The sequence below is a fragment of the Microcaecilia unicolor genome, chromosome 14 (genome assembly GCF_901765095.1).
Source record: "Microcaecilia unicolor chromosome 14, aMicUni1.1, whole genome shotgun sequence".
Classification (NCBI taxonomy): domain Eukaryota; kingdom Metazoa; phylum Chordata; class Amphibia; order Gymnophiona; family Siphonopidae; genus Microcaecilia; species Microcaecilia unicolor.
This window is the reverse complement of record NC_044044.1, coordinates 13,788,046-13,810,681: the sequence shown is the minus strand read 5'-3', so window position 1 is coordinate 13,810,681 and position 22,636 is coordinate 13,788,046. Positions and strand designations below refer to the sequence as shown.

The 22,636-nt window shown below is 48.7% G+C and overlaps 1 protein-coding gene across 3 annotated transcripts in view; it reads right to left on the bottom strand.

The window, feature by feature from the left end:
* Positions 1 to 22,636, bottom strand: part of EPO (erythropoietin) — a 142,852-nt gene that overhangs the window by 81,850 nt on the left and 38,366 nt on the right. The window contains exon 1 of one of the 3 annotated variants that reach the window (XM_030187276.1): positions 12,054 to 12,713. The exons of 1 other annotated variant lie outside the window; for it this stretch is intronic. In XM_030187276.1, coding sequence (XP_030043136.1) covers positions 12,054 to 12,084 — 31 coding nt within the window. In that variant the 5' untranslated portion in view covers positions 12,085 to 12,713. Of the gene's footprint in view, positions 1 to 12,053; positions 12,714 to 22,636 lie in introns of those variants that run through there. One more of the 3 variants, XM_030187275.1, reaches the window with a different exon arrangement.

The window sequence follows — 22,636 nt, the reverse complement described above, 5'->3', positions numbered from 1 at the left end:
CGAGGACGAGGACTCGTGGGGGGAAGAGGAGGACCCGAGATATTTCTCCTCCGAGGAGTCTACAGGCCTTCCCTCGGACCCCACGCCGTCACCGGAGAGGAAGCTCTCACCTCCTGAGAGTCTCTCCTTTGCCTCCTTTGTGCGGGATATGTCTATAAGCATTCCCTTTCCCGTGGTCTCTGTGGAAGAGCCGAGGGCCGAGATGCTCGAGGTCCTCGACTATCCATCACCACCTAGAGAGTCCTCCACGGTACCGCTGCACAATGTCCTGAAGGAGACGCTGCTCCGGAACTGGGTGCGACCACTAACTAATCCCACCATTCCCAAGAAAGCAGAGTCCCAGTACAGGATCCACTCTGACCCAGAGCTCATGCGGCCCCAGTTGCCCCATGACTCAGCGGTCGTGGATTCTGCTCTCAAGAGGGCACGGAGTTCGAGGGATACCGCCTCGGCGCCCCTGGGGCGGGAGTCTCGCACTCTGGACTCATTTGGGAGGAAGGCCTACCAATCCTCCATGCTCGTGACCCGCATCCAATCTTACCTGCTCTATATGAGCATCCACATGCGGACCAATGTGCAACAGCTGGCGGACCTGGTCGATAAGCTCCCGCCGGAGCAGTCCAGGCCTTATCAGGAGGTGGTCAGGCAGCTGAAGGCGTGCAGAAAGTTCCTGTCCAGGGGGATTTTTGACACCTGTGACGTGGCATCTCGTGCTGCGGCCCAAGGTATAGTGATGCGCAGGCTCTCATGGCTGCGTGCCTCTGACCTGGACAACCGCACCCAGCAGAGACTGGCTGACGTCCCTTGCCGGGGGGATAACATTTTCGGTGAGAAGGTCGAGCAGATGGTGGACCAACTGCATCAGCGGGAAACCGCTCTCGACAAGCTCTCCCACCGGGCGCCTTCAGCACCCGCCCCCACGGGTGGGCGTTTTTCCCGGGCACGGCAGGCTGCACCCTATTCTTTTGCAAAGCGTAGGTACAACCAGCCGGCCCGAAGGCCTCGTCAGGCACAGGGACAGCCCCAGCGCGCTCGTTCTCGTCAACAGCGTGCGCCTAAGCAGCCCCCTGCGCCTCCACAGCAAAAGCCGGGGACGGGCTTTTGACTGGATCCACGGGAACATAGCCGCCCTACAAGTGTCCGTACCGGACGATCTGCCGGTCGGAGGGAGGTTAAAATTTTTTCACCAAAGGTGGCCTCTCATAACCTCCGACCAGTGGGTTCTCCAAATAGTGCGGTGCGGATACGCCCTGAATTTGGCCTCCCTGCCTCCAAATTGTCCTCCGGGAGCTCAGTCTTTCAGCTCCCATCACAAGCAGGTACTTGCAGAGGAACTCTCCGCCCTTCTCAGCGCCAATGCGGTCGAGCCCGTACCACCCGGGCAGGAAGGGCAGGGATTCTATTCCAGGTACTTCCTTGTGGAAAAGAAAACAGGGGGGATGCGTCCCATCCTAGACCTGAGAGGCCTGAACAAATTCCTGGTCAAAGAAAAGTTCAGGATGCTTTCCTTGGGCACCCTTCTGCCAATGATTCAGAAAAACGATTGGCTATGTTCCCTGGATTTAAAGGACGCATACACTCACATCCCGATACTGCCAGCTCACAGGCAGTATCTCAGATTCCGACTGGGCGCACGGCACTTTCAGTATTGTGTGCTGCCCTTTGGGCTCGCCTCTGCCCCACGAGTGTTTACCAAGTGCCTCGTGGTGGTAGCGGCCTATCTACGCAAGCTGGGAGTGCACGTGTTCCCATATCTCGACGATTGGCTGGTCAAGAACACCTCGGAGGCAGGAGCCCTCCGGTCCATGCAGTGCACTATCCAACTTCTGGAGCTGCTGGGGTTTGTGATAAATTACCCAAAGTCCCATCTCCAGCCAACTCAGTCTCTGGAATTCATAGGAGCGCTGCTGAATTCCCAGACAGCTCAGGCCTACCTTCCCGAAGCGAGGGCCACCAATCTCTTGACCCTGGCTTCGCAGACCAGAGCGTCTCAGCAGATCACAGCTCGGCAGATGTTGAGACTTCTAGGTCATATGGCCTCCACAGTTCATGTGACTCCCATGGCTCGTCTTCACATGAGATCTGCTCAATGGACCCTAGCTTCCCAGTGGTTCCAGGCCACCGGGAATCTAGAAGATGTCATCCGCCTCTCCACCAGTTGCCGCACTTCACTGCTCTGGTGGACCATCCGGACCAATTTGACCCTGGGACGCCCATTCCAAATTCCGCAGCCCACGAAAGTGCTGACGACGGATGCATCTCGCCTGGGGTGGGGAGCCCATGTCGATGGGCTCCACACTCAGGGTCTGTGGTCCCTCCAGGAAAAGGATCTGCAGATCAACCTCCTGGAGCTCCGAGCGATCTGGAACGCACTGAAGGCTTTCAGAGATCGGCTGTCCTGTCAAATTATCCAAATTCGGACAGACAATCAGGTTGCAATGTATTACGTCAACAAGCAGGGGGGCACCGGATCTCGCCCCCTGTGCCAGGAGGCCGTCGGGATGTGGCGTTGGGCGTGTCGGTTCGGCATGCTCCTCCAAGCCACGTACCTGGCAGGCGTAAACAACAGTCTGGCCGACAGACTGAGCAGAGTCATGCAACCGCACGAGTGGTCGCTCCATGCCAGAGTGGTACGCAAGATCTTCCGAGCGTGGGGCACCCCCTCGGTGGACCTTTTCGCCTCTCAGACCAACCACAAGCTGCCTCTGTTCTGTTCCAGACTTCAGGCACACGGCAGGCTAGCGTCGGATGCCTTTCTCCTCCATTGGGGGACCGGCCTCCTGTATGCTTATCCTCCCATACCTTTGGTGGGGAAGACCTTACTGAAGCTCAAGCAAGACCGCGGCACCATGATTCTGATCGCGCCCTTTTGGCCCCGTCAGATCTGGTTCCCTCTTCTTCTGGAGTTGTCCTCCGAAGAACCGTGGAGATTGGAGTGTTTTCCGACTCTCATTTCGCAGAACGACGGAGCGTTGCTGCACCCCAACCTTCAGTCTCTGGCTCTCACGGCCTGGATGTTGAGGGCGTAGACTTCACTGCGCTGGGTCTGTCTGAGGGTGTCTCCCGGGTCTTGCTTGCCTCTAGAAAGGATTCCACTAAAAAGAGTTACTTTTTCAAGTGGAGGAGGTTTGTCGTGTGGTGTGAGAGCATGGCCCTAGAACCTCGTTCTTGCCCTGCACAGAACCTGCTTGAATACCTTCTGCACTTATCAGAGTCTGGCCTCAAGACCAACTCAGTAAGGAATCACCTTAGTGCGATTAGTGCTTACCATTATCGTGTGGAAGGAAAAGCCATCTCTGGAGAGCCTTTAGTCGTTCGATTCATGAGAGGCTTGCTTTTGTCAAAGCCCCCTATCAAGCCTCCTGCTGTGTCATGGGATCTCAACGTCGTCCTCACCCAGCTGATGAAACCTCCTTTTGAGCCACTGAATACCTGCCATCTGAAGTACTTGACCTGGAAGGTCATTTTCTTGGTGGCAGTTACTTCAGCTCGTAGGGTCAGTGAGCTTCAAGCCCTAGTAGCTCATGCTCCATATACCAAATTTCATCACAACAGAGTAGTGCTCCGCACCCACCCAAAGTTCCTGCCGAAGGTGGTGTCGGAGTTCCATCTTAACCAGTCAATTGTCTTGCCAACATTCTTCCCCAGGCCGCATACCCGCCCTGCTGAACGTCAGTTGCACACATTGGACTGCAAGAGAGCATTGGCCTTCTACTTGGAGCGGACACAGCCCAACAGACAGTCCGCCCAATTGTTTGTTTCTTTCGACCCTAACAGGCTAGGGGTCGCTGTCGGGAAACGCACCATCTCTAATTGGCTAGCAGATTGCATTTCCTTCACTTACGCCCAGGCTGGGCTGACTCTTGAGGGTCATGTCACGGCTCATAGTGTCAGAGCCATGGCAGCGTCAGTGGCCCACTTGAAGTCAGCCACTATTGAAGAGATCTGCAAGGCTGCGACGTGGTCATCTGTCCACACATTCACATCTCATTACTGCCTCCAGCAGGATACCCGACGCGACAGTCGGTTCGGGCAGTCGGTGCTGCAGAATCTGTTTGGGGTGTAAATCCAACTCCACCCTCCAGGACCCGAATTTATTCTGGTCAGGCTGCACTCTCAGTTAGTTGTTCTTCGTAGGTCAATTTCTGTTATACCCTCGCCGTTGCGAGGTTCAATTGACCTGGGTTCTTGTTTTGAGTGAGCCTGAGAGCTAGGGATACCCCAGTCGTGAGAACAAGCAGCCTGCTTGTCCTCGGAGAAAGGGTATGATACATACCTGTAGCAGTTGTTCTCCGAGGACAGCAGGCTGATTGTTCTCACCTTCCCTCCCTCCTCCCCTTTGGAGTTGTGTGTTTCATATTTTTTGCTAGTCATTCAACTGGCGGGAGCGGTCGCGCACGGGCGGGAAGACGGCCGCGCATGCGCGGTGGGCGTGCCCTGCGTGCTGACCGTCCCGCGAAGCTTATTTCCGGTTGGTGGGGGCTGCCGCGGACGTCACCCAGTCGTGAGAACAATCAGCCTGCTGTCCTCGGAGAACAACTGCTACAGGTATGTATCATACCCTTTCTCCAAGGACAGCAGACCATTCATTCTCACATACCATCCCACCTCCCCTTGGAGTTGTTTCCATGCTATAGTGTTGTACTGTTGGTCCTGCCTCCCACGGCATGCAGGAAGGCACTCACACATATGCAGTGTGGATGCTGCACATGGTCTTAAGGCGATATTAGCTTTTTTATATTCTGCATTGAGTGATTTGGATGACATCACCCACATGTGAGAATGAATGGCCTGCTGTCCTCGGAGAATACCTGCTACAGGTAAGTATCTTCGCTTCTGTGCTACATGTAGAATTCATCCCAATATGCAGTCAGATATGGATTTAAGGGATGAATCCCCTTGCTATATTTCAATACCATATGATTGATCTCAACTGAAACATGTATACGTATATCCCAGTAGCAATCTCCTATGACCGCAATCGTGAGTTTAGGCAGTTCCTAGGGTGGCTAATCATTTCCTTTATTGTCACTAATTAATTTTAGTTATTCATGGTTTTTCCTGTTGTTCTCTAGAATTCTAGTTCATTGAGGACAGAGGAATGCATCTATGAGACATCCTCAGGAACTCCTTCTGGTGAGGTGCCTTATCCATTGTTCAGAAACTGAGGACAAAAGTGGTATTGGACTGAGTGTTGCCTTACCTTCTTTGACATCATTGAAGGTAGAACTACTTAATGTCAGCCTCCTAAGCGTTTTATGTATGTCCAAGATCTGACAAGGATCAAGAATCGAGGTCCTGGAGTGATTTTATTAATTGTTTTGCTGCTCAGTTATATTTTTTCTTATTCTCAAGAAAAATATAAAAACCTATCTTTTTAGAAGTTTGTTAAAATTAGATCTTGAATAAGATTCTCTGTTTTTTTGCTTTCCAAGAGACTGTCTTGGTTTTTTAAATGATTGTATACTGTTAAGAACCTGAAGTTCTCCGAGGACAAGCAGACTGCTTGTTCTCATGTGGGTCGACGTCCGCGTTGGCCCAGGAATCGGCATTTTGCCAGCAAAATAAATCAAAGTTTTGTTAGATTCTTCTAGCGTGTGAATTGCATGCACCTCGCATGTGCGGATGACTTCCTGCACGCTCGTCACGTGAGCGTGCTTCCTCAGATTTTTCTTGTCTGTGGTAGAGAGACAGCGTTTCTATACTGCTCTTCGCTTTTGGCCCAGGAGAAAGAGTCTTGACGACGAGTCCGCTAACTTTTCTTTTTCTTTTTCCCTCATTTTATTTAAAAAAAAAACAAAACAATTCACATATTTTTCTAGGTTTTAACGCCTTTTTATAAGGTTTCTTTTTCGACGCGGCCGATTTTCAGGCCGCACGGCTGGGTTCTTCCCTATCTTTTGTGCCCCTTTTTTCTTTTCAAGGCACAATCACGTCGTTTGATTTCGCCGAAGTCGTTTTCCCTTCCATGTCATCGAAGATACCCAGCGGCTTCAACCGTTGTACGTGGTGCAAACGGACTATCTCAGGTACCGATACCCACGCCTGGTGTATCCAGTGCCTTGGGCCCGACCATAGCCCAGCCGCTTGTAGTCTGTATCTTCGTATGAAGAAACAGACTCAAGCATCTCGAGAAGCCCAACGAGAAAAACATTTTGGGGCTCAGTCCGGTCCTTCGACATCGGTACGACATCAACGTCGGGAAGAAAGGTAATGGCTGCTGAGAGACCAACTCGCGCTGGGAGCAGTGAGGCGTCGAGTGGGTCTCCACCTGCCTCGAGGCCTCTTGTTATGCAGGCCCCCCGGGATCGACCTTTGTCGGACCCGGCCCCGAGGAGATGTGAGGATTCCACGTCCTCCTCATCGGTACCGAGGAGTCTCAGTGACGGGCGTCGAGCGAAGGCGAAGAAGCACCGTCATCATTCTCCTTCGACACACAGTACTGGGAGCTCCGGGACATCGAGAGAGTCGGCACCCGAGAAGCGTCGGCACCGAGAGGATTGTTCCCCTTCGATACAGAAGGTGCCGGTGTGTCGGTCTCCTAGCAAGCCAGTACCTGCTCCCGAGCCTCCACGGATTCTGACACTGCCTATCCCACCGACCCCACAGCCTTCTCCGATGGCGGCTCTCGAGGAGCACATTCGGGCCTTGCTTCCAGAACTTCTGGAGGGACTGCTACGACAGTCAGCTTCAGTGTCGGGGGTGCTTGCACCTTTTGTACCATCTGCTGCAGCGGTGTCTGGCCCTTCGCCTGTGGTGAGGTCCCCGACCACAATGCCGCATGCGGCATCGACGTCGGCTGTCACACAGGTCGACTCAGCTTCGACATCGGTGGAGGGAGCTTCGCCGCAGTCAGACCGGTCATCGACCTCTCAACATCGCCATAGAGGACACCGCTCTTCGGCGTCGAGTCAGGTCCAGTGTCGAAGCACCTTAACTCAGGTTTTATCCGACACTGAGCAAGAGCATTCCTGGGAGTCAGATGAGGATCCCAGGTACTTCTCTTCTGATAAGTCCTTTGGGATTCCCTCTGATCCTTTCCCTCCGATAGAAAGGAGACTATCTTCACCAGAGAGTCTGTCCTTTTCCTCTTTTGTCCGGGAAATGGCTACGGCTATTCCCTTCCCTGTGGAGGTTGAGGATGAGCCCAGGACTGAGATGCTCGAGATCTTGGACTATTCTTCTCCACCTAAAGAGGCTGTGACAGTTCCTCTGCATAAGGTACTGAAGGAAGTCCTTATGCGAAACTGGTCAGCCCCTCTGTCTGGCCCTGTGGTCCCGAAAAAAGCTGAATCCCAGTATCGGATCCACGGTGAACCTGGGTTGATGAGGTCTCAGTTACCCCACAATTCCATGGTGGTGGACTCCGTTCTCAAGCGAGCCAGGAGTACTAGAGACTATGCTTTGGCGCCCCCAGGCAGAGAAGCTAGGACTCTTAATTCTTTTGGGAGGAAGACGTATCAGGCCGCTATGCTCGCTGCCAAGATCCAGTCATACCAGCTCTTCACGAGCATACACTTGCGGGACTCGATACGTCAACTGTCCAGCTTGGTTGATGCACTCCCTACGGAGCTGGCCGAGCCTTTTCTCCAGGTGGTCAGGCAGCAGAAGGCATGTCGCAAGTTCCTGGCCAGGGGTGCTTTTGACACTTTTGACGTGACATCAAGGATTGCTGCTCAAGGTATAGTGATGCGCAGACTCTCATGGCTGCGTGTCTCTGACCTGGATCATTCTGTCCAGCAGCGGATGGCGAATGTTCCTTGCCGGGGGGACAATCTTTTTGCTGAGGATCTAGTTGATCAAATCAAGAAGCATAATGATGCTATGGATTATTTCTCCCACCAGACACCTTCTGCTACTGCCTCCTCATCTAGGAGGTTTTTTGGCAGAAGGAGGAGTGCTCCCCTATACCTGTTCTAGGCGTAGGTACACTTCTGCTTCTCGGCAGCCTGTCCAGGCTCAACCCCAGCGTGCTCGTTCTCATCAACAGCGTGCGACTAAGGCCCATTCTGCTCCCCAGGAAAAGCAAGGGACGGGCTTTTGACTGGCTGCAGGGGGGATGCGTCCCATCCTAGACCTAAGGGCCCTGAACAAATTTCTGGTTTAAGAAAAGTTCAGGATGGTTTCTCTGGGCACCCTTCTTCCCATGATTCAAGAGAACGATTGGCTATGCTCTCTGGACTTAAAGGATGCTTACACACATATCTCGATCCTTCCAGATCACAGGAAGTATCTTTGATTTCGGCTAGAAACACAGCACTTTCAGTACTGTGTGCTGCCTTTTGGTCTGGCGTCTGTGCCCAGAGTATTCACAAAGCGCCTGGTGGTAGTTGCAGCGTCGCTACGCAGACTGGGAGTGCATGTGTTCCTTTACCTCGACGATTGGCTGGTGAAGAGCACCTCGAAGGCATGCGCTCAGCAGTTCATGTGAATGACTATTCAGATGCTAGAACTACAGGGGTTCGTAATCAATTACCCCAATCCCATCTCATTCCAGTGCAAAAGTTGGAATTCATTGGAGCCCTGTTGAACACAATGACAGTTCGAGCTTATCTTCACGAGACAAGGGCAGACAACCTCCTGTCCCTGTTGTCCATAGTTTGAGCGTCTCAACAGATCACGGCTAGGCAGATGTTGAGACTTCTGGGGCATATGGCCTCCACAGTTTATGTGACTCCCATGGCACGTCTACACATGAGATCAGCTCAGTGGACCCTAGCTTCCCAGAGGTATCAAGCTGCGGGGAGTCTAGAGGATGTGATCCAACTGTCCACCGACTTCCGGAATTCTCTGCAGTGGTGGTCGATTCGATCCAATCTGACCTTGGGGCATCCATTCCAAATTCCTCAGCCACAAAAAGTGCTGACAAAGGATGCATCCCTCCTAGAGTGGGGAGCTCATGTAGATGGGCTTCACACTCAAGGAGCCTGGTCCTTTCAGGAAAAAGGTCTTCAACCTCCTGGAATTGCGAGTGATCTGTAAAGGCTTTCAGAGATCGGCTGTCCAACCACATCATATTGATTCAGACAGACAGGTTGCCATGTATTACACCAACAAGCAGGGGGGCACCGGATCTTGCCCTCTGTGTCAGGAAGCTGTCCAGATGTGGCTTTGGGCGTGCCGTCATGGCATGTTTCTGAAAGCCACTTATCTGGCAGGCGTAAACAACAGTCTGGCCGACAGGCTAAGCAGGATAATGCAACCTCACGAGTGGTCACTGAACATGGGAGTAATCCGCAAGATCATCCGAGCGTGGGGCACCCCCTCAGTGGATCTTTTTGCCACTCAGATCAACCACAAGGTCCCTCAGTTCTGTTCCAGGCTTCAGGCCCAGGACAGACTAGCGTCAGATGCTATTCTCCTCCATTGGGGAACAGGCCTTCTGTATGCGTATCCTCCCATACCTCTAGTAGGGAAGACTTTGCTGAAATTCAAGCAGGACTGTGGAACCATGATTCTGATTGCGCCCTTCTGACTGCGTCAGGTTTGGTTCCCTCTTCTTCTGGAGTTGTCCTCCGAAGAACCGTGGAGATTGGAGTGTTTTCCAACCCTCATCACCCAGAACGAGGGGTCGCTTCTGCATCCCAACCTCCAGTCTCTGGCTCTCACGGTCTGGATGTTGTGAGCTTAGAATTCGCCTCCTTGGGTCTTTCAGAGGGTGTCTCCCGTGTCTTGCTTGCTTTTTTTTTGTTACATTTGTACCCCGCGCTTTCCCACTTATGGCAGGCTCAATGCGCCTTACATATACAGGTACCTATTTGTACCTGGGGCAATGGAGGGTTAAGTGACTTGCCCAGAGTCACAAGGAGCTGCCTGTGCCTGAAGTGGAAATCGAACTCAGTTCCCCAGGACCAGAGTCCACCATCCTAACCACTAGGCCACTCCGCTTGAGTACCTTCTACACTTGTCAGAGTCTGGTCTCAAGACCAACTCCGTAACAGTTCACCTTAGTGCAATTAGTGCTTATCATCGCCGTGTAGAGGGTAAGCCTATCTCTGGACAGCCTTTAGTTGTTCACTTCATGAGAGGTTTGCTTTTGTCAAAGCTCCCGATCAAACCTTCATCAGTGTCGTGGGATCTCAACGTCGTTCTCACCCAGCTGATGAAAGCTCCTTTTGAGCCACTGATTTCCTGCCATCTGAAGTACTTGACCTGGAAGGTTGTTTTCTTGGTAGCTGTTACTTCAGCTCGTAGGGTCAGTGAGCTTCAGGCCTTGGTAGTGCTTGCACCTTATATCAGGTTTCATCACAACAGAGTAGTCCTCCGCACGCACCCTAAGTTCCTGCTGAAGGTGGTGTCGGAGTTCCATCTGAACCAGTCAATAGTCTTGCCAACATTCTTTCCCCGTCCTCATACCCGCCCTGGCGAAAGCAGTTTGCATACCTTGGACTGCTAGAGAGCATTGGCCTTTTACGTGGAGCGGACGAAGCCCTTCAGACAGTCCGCCCATTTGTTTGTTTCTTTCGAACCCAACAGGAGGGGAGTCACCATCAGAAAACGCACAATCTCTAATTGACTAGCAGATTGCATTTCTTTCACTTATGCCCAAGTGGGGCTGTCTTTAGAGGGTCATTTCACGGCTCATAATTAGAGCCATGGCTGCTTCAGTGGCTCACTTAAAGTCAGCCTCCATTGAAGAGATTTGCAAGGTTGCAACATGGTCATCAGTCCACACATTCACATCTTACTACTGCCTTCAGCAGGATACTCGACGCAACAGTCGGTTTGGGCAGTCAGTGCTGCAGAATCTTTTCAGGGTTTAGAAACTCCACCCTCCTAGGCCCATTTCTGTTCTGTTCCAGGCTGCACTCTCACTTAGTTGTGTTTCTTTTCAGGTCAATCTCTGTTATGCCCTCACCATTGCGAGGCCCAATTGACCAATGTTCATTGTTTTGAGTGAGCCTGGGTGCTAGGGATACCCCAATCGTGAGAACAAGCAGCCTGCTTGTCCTCGGAGAAAGTGAAGATACATACCTGTAGCAGGTATTCTCCGAGGACAGCAGGCTGATTGTTCTCACAAACCCACCCACCTCCCCTTTGGAGTTGTTCTAGTTCTCTGGTTGCTTTTTATTAAACTGGGGATTACATGCTCGTGCCGGGGGTGGGAAGCCATTCACGCATGCGCGGTGCGCTCTGCCCGCGCGGCGGAGTATTCTCTAAAGATTTTTGTTTTGCTTGCAAAATTTTGCCGGTTTCCTCAGTCGCCGTGGACGTCAACCCAATCGTGGGAATAATCAGCCTGCTGTCCTCGGAGTATACCTGCTACAGGTATGTATCTTCACTTTATGGAAACAAGATGGGCGTCCATCTTTCGTTTCGATAATACGGTCGGGGATGCCCATATCGCAAAATTTATGTCGCCCTTAGAGATAGTCGTCCTTAGAGATGGTCGTCCCCGATTTTCGGCGATAATGGAAACCGAGGACGCCCATCTCAGAAATGACTAAATCCAAGTCATTTGGTCGTGGGAGGAACCAGCATTTGTAGTGCACTGGTCCCCCTAACATGCCAGGACACCAACCGGGCACCCTAGGGGGCACTGCAGTGGACTTCAGAAATTGCTCCCAGGTACATAGCTCCCTTACCTTGGGTGCTGAGCCCCCTCCCCCCGCAAACCCACAACTGTACAACACTACCATAGCCCTAAGGGGTGAAGGGGGACATCTACATGTGGGTACCTATGGAATTTTGTAAGTTTAAGTGCCCCAAAAATGATCATCTATATATACTGTTATTTTATTTATGTTTCAATGATTGTTATTGATGACAAAACAATACCAAGACATTATACAACCATCTGGCCATATCACATATACAGTCCACAAAATAACACCTTAAGGGCATCTATATGTTACATAATGTCATCCAATTATAAGTGATTAATCTTACCCCCACCCTCCATTTCAAATTTTGGTAGGCATGCCCTGTGGCATCCCTCCAACTCAGTATCAATAGCAAGTTCACAACAACCTTAAGAATAAACCAACATCTGTTCTTTATAATCACCTCAAACCCCATCCTATAACCCAACAGCCCCATAAAAAAAGACCCACCTCCCAGGGCGAGGTTCACACGCCACCACATTGGCCTATCAAAGCAAGAAGACTCGGTGCGATCCAGCAGTTCACCAACCAGCTAATAACAGAATTCTCCTGTCAAGAGGTGTTCAAAATCAGGCTTCTAGCCCTATGACTGTTACATTATTTAAATCAGTAGACATATGTTTGGCTGTATATACGTACACACTATTCTGTTAATATTTGGTATATTTGATTTATGATAGAGATATACATTTGGGTCCTTTTGATTTGTTTATCTATTGATATGAAGACCAGTTTTTATTTATAATCTTCTGTTTTCATATCCAGTGTAATCTACATAGATGAGCATTTTGTATGTTTTTTGTAAAATTTGTTATTGATTGTTTTATACTAGTGATTGTGTGTTTTTATAAGGTAGTCTTGCTCATTTATGCATGTGATGCTCATATTTTATATTCATATTTTTAGACTCCTGATGCAAGCCTTGTAAGTTGAAACACGTCTGTGTTGAGTTGTTTGAAGATTGTCAATAAATACCTTTTACTACTTTCATTGTCTCCACTATGGTGTTCGTTTGGCATTTGATTGTGGAGTGTGGTTCTTCTGTGCTTCTTTTCAATGAACAGTGTGCTTCAGATGTTTGCCACTGCCAGCTGCATGTATTCTCTCACACAGGGCTCTGTTTACTAAGCTGAGCTGTAGGTGCAATAAAAATTAGTGTGCGCTAACACTAGAGACACCCATATATTTCTATGGGTGTCTCTAGCATTAGCATGTGCTAAAAACGCTAGTGCACCTTAGTAAACAGAGCCCACAGTTACTAACAGAAGAGCTTTCCTACAACTTATATAAGTAAACGTGATCATTGGAAAACATCTAAGAAACACGCATCAAAAAAATCTTGAACTGTGTGGACATGCAAAAATGATAAAAACAGCAAACTTCCCCAAGGCGAATGCAGAGTATGAAAAAAACCCCAAATAAAAAATGGATGCAGTGAAAAAAAAAAAAGACCGTCACATGAACGGTATAAATTAAGAGCAAACTCACTAAAAAAAGGTCACCCATGAATGAAAAACAAAAAAAAACTATGAATAGATATATAAACCAATTGCTTAAATAGTAAATATGTTGAACTGTGAAGCAGAAGTAAAACAATGGAACCGGACAGGTAGTACCAATAAAAAGATGAAAAGTGGAACAATCAAGGAAGGCTATCTGTTGCCTAAGGTGATGCTATTTAATTGTAAAGAAAAAGTATTGTGTTCGTTGCTCACATACCAAATATTGATCATCTAAAGACACTGCCTGGAATAAAGGAGTGTGGGGAGTATGATGTGATAAAGAGGTTTCTTAAAAAGAGCCAGCTCAACAAAATAACTGCCACAGAGGACAAAAGCAAAAAGAGAGAGAACATCACATACCTCTAAGAAGCACTGCAAAGCAGCTCAATCATCAAGCAGAAAAGAGACCAGCAAGATTGGTGCTGGTGTCTTATAGCATAATGATGGTTCGCACCAAAACCGTTTAAAAATATATATATATGTGCAAGTGAAAAAAAGAAAAACAAAGGGAAAATAGCGTAAACCTGTGGTGTGTCATGCAACTAAAAAATGGAATAAAAGTGGAATAAAAACATTTCTCCGAGGACAAGCAGACTGCTTCTCCCAACTGGGTCGGCGTCCACGGTGGCCACACAACGGAACTTTTCCAAAGCAAAAGTCTTCAGAGCTTTGAGAGAACCTTCTGGCGTGCGGGGTGCGCGCACCACGCTTGCGTGGCCATCTTCCTTCCTGTCGCGAAAGAGATCTGCTCAGTTGCCTTTTTTTCCGCAGTGAAGAGAGGCAGCGATTTGCGTCTCTTCTGTTCCACTTCAGAGAGCCTTCTGCCGTTTTTTCCGGAGTTTTTATCCGGTTTTTCTTCGGGTTTCTTCGTTTCTTCTTACCTTGCCTTGTTAAAGTTTAAAAAAAAAAATAGAATCCTTTATTTTCTTACTTTTTGCCCTCTAAAAGTTTCCTTTCGCTTCGTATGCGGTTTCTCTTTATTTGTGCTCTCTTTTTTGGCACAATCGCAAATTTTGATCTTGCCGCCGCTATTTTTACGTCCATGTAATCAAGGACTCCCAGCAGCTTCAAGAAGTGTACTCTGTACAACCGGGCAATCTCGGGTACCGACCCCCACGCGGGGTGACTTCAGTGCCTTGGGCCCGACCATCGCCCAGACGCATGTAAGTTGTGTCTTAGCTTGAAAAAGCAGGCACAGGCATCAAGACATGCTCTTTGGGACCGACTTTTTGGAGCTTCGTCCGGTTCCTCGGCGTCGACATCAGCACCGGGGATGGCATTGACTTCAGGAGCGCAGGTAATGGCTGTCTGGAGACCATCACACGCTGGGAGCAGTGAGCCGTTGAGTGGGTCTCCACCTGTCTCGAAGACTCCTGCTGTGCAGGCCCACCGGGACCGACCACTCTCGGACCCAACCCCGAGGACGTGTGTGGATTCCACGTCCTCCTCGTCGATACCAAGGAGTATCGATGACGTGCATCGGGCGAAGGCAAAGAAGCATCGTCATCAGTTTCCTTCTAAGCACGGTACCGGGAGCTCCGGGGTGTTGAAGGATTCGGCACCCATGAAGTACCGACGCCGGGAGAAACGCTCACCCTCCATTCAAGAGGTGTCGGTCTTCGGGCAGCCCGGTACCGCCTCCTCAACCTCTACAGGTTCTGCCGCCGATGCCTGCACCGACCCCGCAGCCTTACTCGACAGCAACTCTGGTCGAGTGCATCCGAGCCATTCTTCCAGGTCTTCTGGAAGGGTTGCTGCGTCAGTCTGCTCCGGTACCGTGGGTGCTTGCGCCCTCCGTACCGTCGATGGAAGCGGCAGCTGGATCTCCGCCCATAGTGAGGTCTCTGACGCTGGTGCCGCCTGCGACATCGGCCTCAGCTGCCACCCAGGTCAACTCCCTGTCGATATCGCTGGAGGGAGCTTCATCGCCGCCGGCATGGGAGTTGACTCTTCGACATCGCCATCAAGGATACGGTTCCTCAGCATCGAGACGGGCCCGGTTTCGGACTGCAGTTAAGGAACTCTTCCGATACCGATGAGGATGCCTCGTGGGATGAAGGGCAAGATCCCAGGTATTTCTCTTCTGAGGAGTCTTGTGGTCTTCCCTCTGATCCTACTCCTTCTCCAGAAAGAAAGCTTTCTACTACTACTACTATTTAACATTTCTAGAGCGCTACCAGGGTTACGCAGCGCTGTACAAAAAACAAAGGACAGTCCCTGCTCAATGGAGCTTACAATCTGAAGTACAAGGAGTGCAGACAATCAAAAATTGGAACAGTCTAGATTACCTGGGTAGAGGTACAATGGTTAGGTTCCAAAAGCGACATATTTTGTCAGTCTATATATAATCTTTATTATTATTCTAACTGTAGTTTTTAAATGTTATGTTATTTTTTATAGCCCCTGATGCAGCCCTGTTGGGCGAAACATGGCCAGTGTCGGGCTGATTTGTTTATTTGGTTGTCATTCAATAAACTATTTTCTTTGATTGATCTGCTTTTTTTGTCCTTCCATCTTGGAGTTTGCGGATCATTTGCCTTGCTGTTTTCAAGGAACTAGGCTAGGCCAGCTCAGACTAGAGACAAGTGAGGCAGGCTCAGCGGCTTGGAAACAAGGCAGGCAGGGCTGGGGCTGGAGGCATGGCAGGGCTGGAGTTGGCGACAAGGCAGGACGAGCTGGAGACAAGGCAGGCTGGAGGTCAGGTAAGGCAAGAGCTGAAGGCAAGGCAGACAAGAGGACACAAGCTCAGGAACCAACTAGGCAACCTGTTGCAAAGGCAAAGCAGTCAGGACACAGGAGCCCTTTAAGAGTCTCAGGTGGTAATGTTATTGGGGAAGAGTGTCCTGCTGCAGGACCCAAAATGCTGAGTCAGGGCACACAAGCACCTAAGGGAGAGGCTAATGCCATCCCTTAAGTAGCAGCAGTGGCCAGGGAACCCACACAAGCGGCAGAACACTGCATAGCACCAGACATCGCAGCTGCAGCTGCCCACCATACCGGAGGGACCGACCAAAGGTGCAGGGAGAGCCTCGGATGCCCACTGCCCACCACAGGTGAGTCAGAGTGCGGCAGGTTATGACCGTGGTCATGACAGGGCCCCCTTCTTCACAGTCCAGACTTAGATTTGTGAGGATACGTACACTGGAATCTTCTGATAAGCAGCAAAACTAGTCAGCAACCTTCCATGGACTGTTCTCGGAACCAGAAGTCCTCCTGGAATCAGGGGTGTTCTGGACCATGCACCCATGATCTGGTTCTTCAGGCACATTTCAAGAAGTAGAAGGTTCCTTTGGTACATCTCTAGTCATGGGGTCAGTATCCTTGTTCTCCTGATGCAGAGGATGTGTCTCCATCTGTTGCTCAGGGCACAGAACCCCACTGGTCCAAGGCAAATCAGGGAGACCGGCAGTGGCTAAGGTGACAGCAGATGTTGCAAAATCCAAACATTGTTGGTGACTGTTTTGAAGTGGGGGTATGTGGGCAGTTGAAAATGGGCATTGCTTCAGAGAGACAGTTTCAGATAGTACTTATGTATAGCAGAGCTGCTCTCCCATGAGAAACTATTGAATGTATCTAAATTTGGTAAATAATAAAAATAGCTTTTCTCATACGTGGCCTTGGTCTTTTATCACTCCAAATTGTGGGTGCCTGGTACATAATAATTTGGGGCGATGGTAAAAAGATCTAAAAACATGACAGGTATCACTCCAGGCAGTAATTTTGCCTCTCTCCCGGTCTAAAGTGGGATTGTTTTTCTGTAGCCAGGGCAACCCTAAGATGATGAGCCTCACGAATGGCTGGAGGACATATAGAATGATGTCTTCCCTATAATCACCAATGTACAGGCGTATTGGAAACATCTGGGTTTTCATATGTCCTTGAGTGTTCCTATAGACTGAGGAGATCGGAATGGTCTTAGACAACTCCTGGGTAGGAATTTTGAAACACCAGACAAGGGCTTCATTTATGAAGTTCCCGCCTGCTCCAGGATCTCGACACTTTTCTCTCCTTGATCTAGACGACGCATTTCCAGAATTAGAAACAGAGTAGTAGAAGCCCCAGGAGGGGGGGGGGGGGGGGCAGATCCGGTGCTGCTCCTTTGGCCAGGGCTAGGCTTCAAGACCCTGACTTGTTGGGGCACTTAAGTGCATTGTGTCCTTTTTCCCCACAGTAGAGGAATTCAAGTTCTGACTTCTCTGTTTCTCCTGAACAGAAATAGGAGAGCGAGCCATCTGCGTGGATTTTTCATGGGGTGGGGGGCCCTCCCTTTGACTAGGAGTACAGGGTGGGGCCCTCCCTTTGACTAGGAGTACGTGGTTATACAGATAGCTAAGCACCTTCAAAGATGTCTTCTCCCAGGAGCGCTGTTCCCAAGTTCGCTCCTGGAACTGGATATCTATCATATTACAGAGACCAATAAGGTCATCCAATGTAGTAGGGAGGTCTTGCCCAGCCAGCTCATTCTTGATTTGGGATTCCAACTCCTGCCAAAAAGCTGCAACAAGGCTCTCATTATTTCAACCTAGTTCAGAAGCTTAGCAAGCAAAGTTGTCATCTATTCTGTCATTTTTGCAGAGGGAGTTAGAGCAAGGTTTGGCACTGAACTCTCTGAGATTCAGGTGGTATCTCTTTCTTGTTTCAAGAGCAGAGTCCAAGGAATGTCCTTGGTGGTGCAGGTGAATGCTGTGTGTGTGTGGGGGGGGGGGGGGGGCGTCATAGAGTGAAGCACATTCAGACTCCACTCTGGGTGGTACTACTACAGTGGAGTCTTAACCTGGTCCACAGTGCCTTAGTGGATCCATTGTTTAAGTTTTTAAAATGGGCTTCCTTGAAGGATCTCACCCTAAAGGTAGTATTACTGGTCACCATTTGTTCAGCCAGATGAGTGTCCTGTCCTGTAGCGATCCTTTCTTGGCCTTTACTGACAATGTTGTCTCCCTTCATACAATTTCATCATTCTTGCCTAAGTGGTTTCTCCCTTCCATGTGAATTGGGTGGCATTTCTCCCAGCCTTTTCACAAAAGTGACATTCAGAATCTCAAAAGTTTAGTTTATTGTTGATTTAATATACCACCTTTCATAAAATACTACTACTAATCATTTCTGTAGTGCTACAGGTACTTTCTATGTCTCTTAGCGAGCTCACAATCTGTTTTTGTACCTGGGTCAATGGAGGGTTAAGTGCCCAAGGTCACCAGGAGCTATAGTGGGAATCAAACCCAGGTCACCAGAATTAAAGCAGCTGCACTAAGCATTAGGCTATTCCTCCACTCAAAGTGGTTAATAAGATAAAATCAATGATTAAAAGAAAGCGAAAGGAACTCCAACTGTAACAGAGAGGATGGTTCTATAGATTGGATGTCCGCAGATTACTGCTGTGTTATCTGGATATTACAAATTTCTTCTGGAGGTCCACCAGACTCTTCATATTATTTTAAGGGCCACATAAAGGAGCTTCTTCTAAACTGCGTTGGATTAAGATGGCCATTTAGTCAGATTACATTCTTCTTTGGAAGGTTGTGTCATTTAGGTTACACATGCATTCCACTCAAACTCAGGTGACTTCCTGCGAGGAGACTCAGGCAGTCATGCCAGAGGACATTTGCAAGGCAGGGCATGGTCATCACTGCATTCCTTTGTGAAGCACTATAAGATTGATATTCTAGCCAGGGGTGATGCTTCCTTTGACACAGCCATGTTACAGGGGGCCTTATCTTCCCCTCACAGTAAAGTATTGCCTTTTTTTTAATATCCTATTGGTCTGGACTGGTCTAGCAGGATATGGGTCAGACTCCAAATCCCTACAGTCAACTTCCACTCCCGCCAAACCACCATTCGCAAATAGGTGGGAAAATGTGGGATACAAATGCAATAAATAAACTAATGATGGCACCCCTGCAGAGGCATGTTGCTTATCTACTAATAATCACTTGGCTGGTAAATGTAGGGGCTTGGGTCCAAGGACCACAACATAGATCAGCAATACCCCTAATCCCATGTGAGAGAAGCTACCCCCATTCTGGGAAAAGAATATAATCTTCTAGATAGAACCAATACCAATACCTCATCTCATAGACACCTAGATCCCTCAGGAAAAAGAGAAATTTCTAAATGGCATAAACAGGGATACGACAATATTAGATGCCACTTGATAAATATCAAATGTGATGGCAGTAAAACAGACTTGGACATTCCAATACTAATAAGGTATACAAATACACGCTCAATAGTAAATAAGGCAGAAATTGTGAGATCATGGATAGAAGAGGAGCAATTAGACCTACTCTTCATCACTGGGAAGACATCCAGCAGATTTTCTGTGGCATAGTACCACTAGGAAGCTAGGGTCCATTAGGCACCTCACAAATGGAGGTGTGCCATTGGTCTGACATGCTCTGTAGAGGCCATGTGGCCTATCAATCTCAATACAGACCTATGGCACACCTCCATTTGTGAGGTGCCTAATGGACCCTAGCTTCCCAGTGGTACTATGCCACAGGAAATCTGCTGAATGTCTTCCCAGTCACCCCAGAACTAGTACAGTCACTTTTCTGGTGGACGATTCGGAGCAATTTGACTCTAGGACTTCCATTTGAAATTCCTCCTCCCCAGAAAATCCTGACCACAGATGCATCCAACCTGGAATGGGGTGCCTATGTAGATGGGCTTCACACCCAGGAATGTTGGTCTGCTCACATCAATCTTCTAGAGCTACAAGCAATTTGGAATGCTGTAGAGGCTTTCAGAAATGGGTGATTGAACCAAACTGTTCTAATCCAAACAGGCATTCAGGTTGCCATATACTATGTCAACAAGCAGAGGGGGATGTGCCTACTTCTTATGTCAGGAAGCAGGATGTGGTAATGGGCCTCCAGATATTAGTGCCAAATGCCTGTCAGGCAAGGACAACAGTCTGGCAGAAGGACTGAGCAGGATAATGCAACCGCATAAGTGGACTCTCAACATGGAAGTTGCCCGGAAGATCTTCAGAGTGGATGATGCCCTCAGTGGATTTCTTTGCCACTCATCTCGCCAACACAATATCCAGACTCGGATCACATGGCAGACTAGCGTCAAATGCCTTTCTCCTGGATTGGGGGAAAGGCCTGCTGTATGCATATCCTCCCATCATTCTGGTCGGAAAGACTTTGTTGAAACTCAAGCAGGACCAGGGAACCATGATCCTCATTATGCCATATTGGTCGAGACAGATAAGGTTAACTCGTCTTCTGGAGCTATCCTCCATATAACCTTGGAAATTGTTTTCCAGCCCTCATCACCTTGAACAAAAAGTATCTTTTGCATCCCATCCTCCACTCTCTGGCCCTCGCGGCTTAGATGCTGAGAGCGTAGAATTTTCATCCCTTCAACTGCCTGAGAGTGTCTCCAAAATCCTGTCGGCTTCCAGGAAAGATTCCACCAAGAGGTGTTACTTCTTTAAACGAAGAGGTTAGTGAGCTCCAGAGTACAGGCCAACTGAAGCTGCTTTTTTAAAGTTTCAGCTGAAACTGCTACTGAAATTCTCTGAACACTTTTGGCCAAAACCAAAATTGCATCAGAAACTTATCACCTAGTGTGAATGTGAACCAATGAGGCCCACAGGGGACTGTCAGAAATTGCAGTCAGCAGATCTCTGCTCAGCCCATAGGAGATTATTACCTTCCAGTCCCAGGAACTGCAAGCACAGGCTGACAATTGGGAGATCATTTTAACATAGTAGATGATGACGGCAGAAAAAGACCTGCACGGTCCACCCAGTCTGCCCAACAAGATCATTTTAACAAGGGGTTCTCAACAAGTAAGGATAACATATTTAGGTTTCCAAGTCAATGCAAATGTAGCTAAATATCCTCTGTAACAGGAACTTTGTGAGAACATGTAAAATAAAAATCATGATAACCAGCGTTTCATGCTTACCCAAACTGTGCACAAGAAACAAGAGAAAGTAGCACTGAGATGTTTCCTGTTTTGTATTTAGTTATCAAACTGATCAGGAACAAGTAACATACTTACTGAGGCTCATTTTCAAAGCACTTAGCCTCCCAAAGTTCCATAGAAACCTATGGAACTTAGCCTCCCAAAGTGCTTTGAAAATATGCCTCATAGTAACATAGTAGATAACGGCAGAAAAAGACCTGCATGGTCCATCCAGTCTGCCCAAGACAAACTCATATGTGTATACCTTACCTTGAATTTGTACCTGTCCTTTTCAGGGCACAGACCATATAAGTCTGCCCAGCAGTATTTCCCGCCTCCCAACCTCCAGTCCTGCCACCCATCACCGGCTCTGGTACAGACCGTATAAGTCTGCCCTCCCCTATCCTCGCCTCCCAACCACCAACCCCTCTTCCCCCCACCTGCTCCGCCACCCAATTTCAGCTAAGCTTCTGAGGATCCATTCCTTCTGCACAGGATTCCTCTATGCATATCCCACGCATGTTTGAACTCCGTTACCGTTTTCATCTCCACCATCTCCCGCGGGAGGGCATTCCAAGCGTCCACCACCCTCTCCGTGAAAAAATACTTCCTGACATTTTTCCTGAGTCTGCCCCCCTTCAATCTCATTTCATGTCCTCTCGTTCTACCGCCTTCCCATCTCTGGAAAAGATTCGTTTGCGGATTAATACCTTTCAAATATTTGAACGTCTGTATCATATGTATGATATGGATTCTTACAAAAATAAGAAAAGGAGTCCACATACTGGTCTACACTGCAGACATTATACCATCCTGATGTACAATCCAGAATTAAAAAGCGCATTGATGTTACTGAATATGAGGACTATATGCTCTGAAAAATTACAGTCGAGCAATACACTTCTCAAATTATTTTCTAATGTATAAACTTCATACATTGTAATATCATTTCCCTACTGTAAACTGAGCATAGAGGAGAGGAAAACCAAAGGTGCAAAAGACCAAAAAAGAGCATTCAAGAGTGGGGGCATATCAAACTTTTATTGATCAGACCCGACATGGTCTGTGTATCAGCAAACAAACACTTAGCCCTGAGTGTTTGTCTGCCAATACATGATGTTTTCACTTAGTGCGAGAAGAACTTTAAAGGATCAGTTTTGTTCCTAGCTGTTTGTTTGGCATTATTCATTTGAGGTACTCTGTGTTTTCAGCAAAGTAGTCTTTTTCAGGATATGGTCTGTTTCCCTTCACTGGATGATTGACATTTAGATAGTAACATAGTAACATATAGTAACATAGTAGATGATGGCAGAAAAAGACCTGCACGGTCCATCCAGTCTGCCCAACAAGATAATTTCATGTGTGCTACTTTTTGTGTATACCTTACCTTACCTAGGCGGGACTGGTGGTTGGGAGGCGGGGAATACTGCTGGACAGACTTATACGGTCTGTGCCCTGAAAAAGACAGGTACAAATCAAGGTAAGGTATACACATATGAGTTTATCGTGGGCAGACTAGATGGACCGTGCAGGTCTTTTTCTGCCGTCATCTACTATGTTACTATGATTTGTATCTGCCATTGTCAGGGCACAGACCGTATAAGTCTGCCCAGC